The sequence below is a fragment of the Tupaia chinensis genome, unplaced genomic scaffold (assembly GCF_000334495.1).
Source record: "Tupaia chinensis unplaced genomic scaffold, TupChi_1.0 Scaffold000624_1, whole genome shotgun sequence".
NCBI lineage: Eukaryota > Metazoa > Chordata > Mammalia > Scandentia > Tupaiidae > Tupaia > Tupaia belangeri.
This window is the reverse complement of record NW_006160144.1, coordinates 1,201,363-1,206,342: the sequence shown is the minus strand read 5'-3', so window position 1 is coordinate 1,206,342 and position 4,980 is coordinate 1,201,363. Positions and strand designations below refer to the sequence as shown.

The window sequence follows — 4,980 nt, the reverse complement described above, 5'->3', positions numbered from 1 at the left end:
GGAAGGGCTAACCAGTTCAAGAGGAGACCTCAATCTGTGTGTGAACAAACTAGAATTTTGGCTCCTATTTCTTTTAGGCCATGTCTTTCAGCTTTTATAAAGCATAACCTCTAGAAATGGCCATTTATTTCCATAAAAAGGTGAATACTGAGCCAGCCCTATAGCCTAGTGGTTAAAGGAGCCAGATTCCTCACAGCTGACCACAGTTCGAAGTCTGGCACTGGCAGCTTCAAAAACATGCTGGGTGCACATGTATGCGTGCCCCAAATCCCAACAGGATGGAGAAATGGAGAAAGGATTGCAGCGAGACCACACCCCATTGAGGGGTGCTTTCTGCCTCACCCTAGCAAGTGCACACACCCTTTGGCAATTAATTAAAAAATTGGAATGAGTTTTTTTTCTGCAGGTTTTTAGTGCAGGTGATATCTACATGCTCCAAATGAATAGATAAAGTCACTATCTTTTCTGGAAACTTTACTTTTGTGCTCACTGAATTTTTAAAAATTTCAATAGTGGCCTGGAATCGTACCGATATAAAGGTGAATGCCTGGTAATATCTGCAGTGGGCAAGGGCACGGAGCCACAAATACATGGAGGTTTCTACCTCTACTACCAAGGCCAGTACTTGCTGCCTGGGTTGGGACTGCTGGTCCAAACTGCCAAGCCCAGTTCCATGCAGCGAACCCTGTGAGACCTGGACGCACTGAACGTGCGTGACACGCAAAGACAGGAGCAAACAGGAGCAGGGGCCTGCCTTCCGTGCTGTGCAGAGATCTCTGGATTTAGGAAGAGCCACGTACACCAAAGCCCGGTGAGATCCTTCTCTTGCTCTTTCCGACTGCAGAAGAACCCCTGGCGGCAGCCTGTAACCATAGAGCACTAAGATAGGTAGGACAGAGCCGCAGTATGCTGGGAGGGAGAGGCAGGAAGGCTTAGCCACCTCCACTCACACTTTCCTTCTTTAAGAGTCGTGGAGATCAGGCCTGTTGGGAAGCGTGGGGGGCGACTCATGTGGCCCACTGTGTTTGCCTCGGACTCGTGGGTGCAGTTCATCTGCGTGCTTGTGTGTGCCCATTCAGTGGTTTACCTCGGACTCCCCCACCCCTGGTGACTGCTGTGTTTACTATTCACTGAGCACTTCCTAGCACCTTGGGAACCGAACAGAATATTCTTTGACTGGGCTCCTCCCTCCAGGAGTTAATTGCATTGTGTTGGTTCCCCATTGGTCAATAAACACACACACACACACACACAGAGTGCAATTTTATATTGATGACTTTTCAAGGTATGTGTACTATTTATGTTTGGGGCCTTGACTTTCTGGGGTCTTTTAAAGTCTTGTAATACATCAGAGCACAGTAACATCTCAGTCAAGAGCAGTTATTCGGAAAGTATTGGAGAAAGGCATTTTTCAGAAAGCAGTGGAGACATGACCTCTCTCAGGATGGCCTGGGGACCAGCAAGTGCCCTGGCCTCTGGTATGTTGAGCCGGTTGGTTGGCAAGAAGTCCTGGCGGCCAGCTCTGGCCATCTCAATGGGTGATTGCCTCCAGCATCTCTGGCCTTGTGTTGTGGTTGACCCTGGGCCCTGGGAGAGGCAGAAAATCAGCACCTCCTCCCAACCCCAGTCAATCTACACAGGATCTATCCACTGACCGTCTGTGTGGTGGGCTCTGCATAATTCCAGGAACATGAAATGAATGAGGTCACAAACATGGCCTGGCATTAGAGTAAGGGTGAGTGTGAACTGTTCCTGGGCCCTCAGTAGAGAGCACCAATTCCGACTGGGCTGGGGAGAGAGGAACAGGCCCACATGTCCGTGTGTATGCCCACAACTGCACACGTGTGTGGACACACGCATTCTCCCAGCTTCCTTTCCTCATCCAGCTCTTCTTCTTCAATCCCTCATCCTTCGGGACTCCAAGTTTTGTGCAGAGGACAGCTGGAGAGTCGTGTGAGTTGTTCTGTCGGGACTAAGTAGGACATTTAGAGAGGGGGCTAGAAAAATAAAGGTGCTTATTAGGAGAACTACAGCGCGTCACTTCCAGCCCGACACACAGCCAGGTGTCACACGAACGTCACACCAGTGCACCTGGAGCTGGGCTGCTGTGTAGGTTAAAGCAGTGATCCACAAGGGCTGTCTGTGTCTTCACTGCACGGGGGTCGGCCTCAACTCCCCCGGCAGGCCTATGATCGAGGCCTGGACAAATCCGAATGTGCTTCTGTTGATAAGAATCTTGTGGCAGGTCAGCAAAGACGCAATCCTTGATGATCATAAATTTTGGATTTTCCAAATCAGAACCCAGGCTTGAGGCAGGTTGGTCTATGGTGATTCTCTGGTTTCATTTGCCAAAAGGGGAAGTGGTGAGAGAGTGGGAAGGGCAAGGGGGTCCTTGTCAGGGTCCACTGAGAGACCTGACTCTTCAAGGGACTCGAAGTCCCTAGAAAGAGGGACGTGCCTGTAGCCCTGGTGGACGCGCTAACACGCCTAGGCAGAGGAACAATGCACACGCTAGCCGACACCGGGCCCAAGCACCCTGTTTATGGATAAGAAAACGAGGCCCAGAGAAGGGAGGGCTCATCTAGGGTCACTCAGGGAGTTGCTGACAGCCAGACAGAGAGGTTTCATCCCAGACAGACAAAAGCAGCACAGCCAGCTGGAATTCATGCCCACTTTTGCTGGGTGGGCATGTGGTGCCCTTTAAATGCCCTTCTCTCATGGACGGAGGGACGTTCCCTCCCCTAACCAATTAACACGCCTTTGCTCACCTCTTACCACTGCTGCCTCTCCAAACTCATGGGAGCTGGACGTTCTGGGCCAGCACAGGGAGGTGCCAGGGAGGGTCCCCGCCGGCAGCTTCCAAGTCCAGCCTGGAGATGGCAGAGGAGCTCCTGGGGTCCCGGAGCCATCTCTGGGGCAGAAAGAGCCTGACCCTGTGGCTCGCCTTCCTCTGCATCATCCCATCTGCGCTCAGGAGCCCCCCAGCAGTGGGAACCAAAAGGTGGGGATAAGGAGGGCCCCTCATTTCTGAAGCCCGCCTCCCCCGGACCTCTCCACACGGAGGCTCAGAGTGACCAGGTTGTCCAGGAAAGCCTCCTGGGGGAGCCAGGGCGCGGTGGAGGCGAGGCTGCCAGCGCCCTGGGTCTAAGCCCCCAGCACCTGCCCGACTCTCCTGGGGCTCCCATCCTGCCCAAAGGCCCGACAGAAGCCACTTGCCAGCCTCCGGGGACAGGACCTGAGGACACAGAGGGAAGCCAGCGTGCCACAGCCTTGCTAAAGCGCCAGCTTTCAGGAGACCTGCTCCAGGAGGGGCCGCCTCCGAAGGGGGAATGGAGCAAAGAGAGGCCCCGAGCCGAGGTGGAAGTTGACGAAGACCGCGATGTCGATGAGTCCTCACCCCAAGACTCCCCTCCCTCCCAGGTCTCCCCAGCCCGGGGTGGTCCATCCCCACAGGCAACCTCCAGAGAAGCCGCTGGCCTCCGGGGTTCCCCTTCAGAGGCTGCCATGCCCCTCCCTGTCGATTTCCTCCCCAAAGTTCCTGCAGAGACCCAGGCCTCGGAGCCCAGCGCGGGGCTGGCGGCGGCGGCAGCGGAGGGGTCCGAGGCTCCTCCTGGGTTCACGTTCCACGTGGAGATCCGACCCCACGTGCCGAAGGAACCCGCACCTTCTGAGTCGGATTTGGAAGGGGTCAAACTCCCGGGGGCTCAGGGTTCCTCCATGGGAGAGGACACAAAACAGGTTGACCTTCCAGAAGCATCTGAAAAGCGGCCTGTGTCTGGTCTGCCAGGGAGGTCCGTCAGCCGGGTCCCTCAACTCAAAGGTCTGTGTCCCAACCCCTCGCTCCTCCCCTGGCGACCTCCTGCGCAGCCCAGGCTGCCGGCCTGCCACCAAGCTTCCTTCACGCCTGCCGCTTCCGAGGTTCGAGGACAGCCACTAAACCCACCGGCTGCCCTGCTCCCACCGCCTCAGCTCCTCTGCCCCTCGCCTTGGGCGCTGGTAGCACGTGCCCCTTCACGCTTTCCGGCTACTTTGCATGTCACCGACACCCCCACAGTGCTTTCTGCCCTGTTGGATTCTCTGGTCACTCAATTTACCCACACGAGGTTGGTGGCCACTCCACAGAGACCAGATGGCCCTGCTTTTAAGAGCTTACTACCGCCTTAAGCTCACCATCCAGAACCTTCCCAGTCCTGCTAAGTAGGTATCATTATTCCCCCATGGGGGGAGAAACTGGGGTTCAGAATGGTAAAGTAACTTGCTGAAGGTCCCTGAGTAGTGACAGAGGCAGATTTGGAGCCCAGGTAGGTCTGCTCTGAAAAGCAGGTCTTCCCATACCCCACAGTACCTTCCAGAAGGTGCTGGAGTGTGTCCTCTTAACAGAGATGCAGAGGGCATGGGCTGGGTCTTCTGCTGCTCTCCTCAAAGGAGACCACATCTAGTGTGGCAGGTGACACCCCAGCATGGGGAAATGGCCAAGAGCAGAACTCTATTACCCAGCACCCCAGGACCCTGTTCCAACACCCCCTTCCTGTGGCAAGAAGAGACAGTGGACAGAAACAGAATCTTCCTGATCCTAAATGTTGTAGATAAAGGAACCTGTGTTTAAAATGTAAGACAGAAACGACTTCTATCTTCTATTTCAAATTGTGAAACCATAAGAACAATCAACATGATAGTTATTGACAGTCACTTGACAGTTTACTACGTGAGGTGATGTTTTATTGAAACTGAAATGATGTTTTATTGCATACGGAGCCACTGGATATAAGAGGGTGTGTCCAAGGGGTGTGAAAAAAAGTGTTTGGTGGCCCAAAGTGAAACAGCTTTTAACGTTGTTGTGGGACTTGTCAGAGGCTTTGACTTACTGACACACATTCTGAGTACACATATTGTTGACTTCCCAAATTTATTTGATCCCACCTGCTAATATCTCATGAAAGAGGGCTTGCTCCATCCTGTCCCACTTTGGGAAATGCTGGT

At 53.8% G+C, this 4,980-nt stretch overlaps 1 protein-coding gene across 1 annotated transcript in view; it reads left to right on the top strand.

The window, feature by feature from the left end:
* MAPT (microtubule associated protein tau) overlaps positions 1-4,980 on the top strand; it is a 60,879-nt gene that overhangs the window by 17,975 nt on the left and 37,924 nt on the right. The window contains exons 5-8 of the mRNA XM_027775990.1: positions 564-687; positions 967-1,042; positions 2,185-2,245; positions 2,975-3,820. Coding sequence (XP_027631791.1) covers positions 564-687; positions 967-1,042; positions 2,185-2,245; positions 2,975-3,820 — 1,107 coding nt within the window. The remainder of the gene's footprint in view (positions 1-563; positions 688-966; positions 1,043-2,184; positions 2,246-2,974; positions 3,821-4,980) is intronic.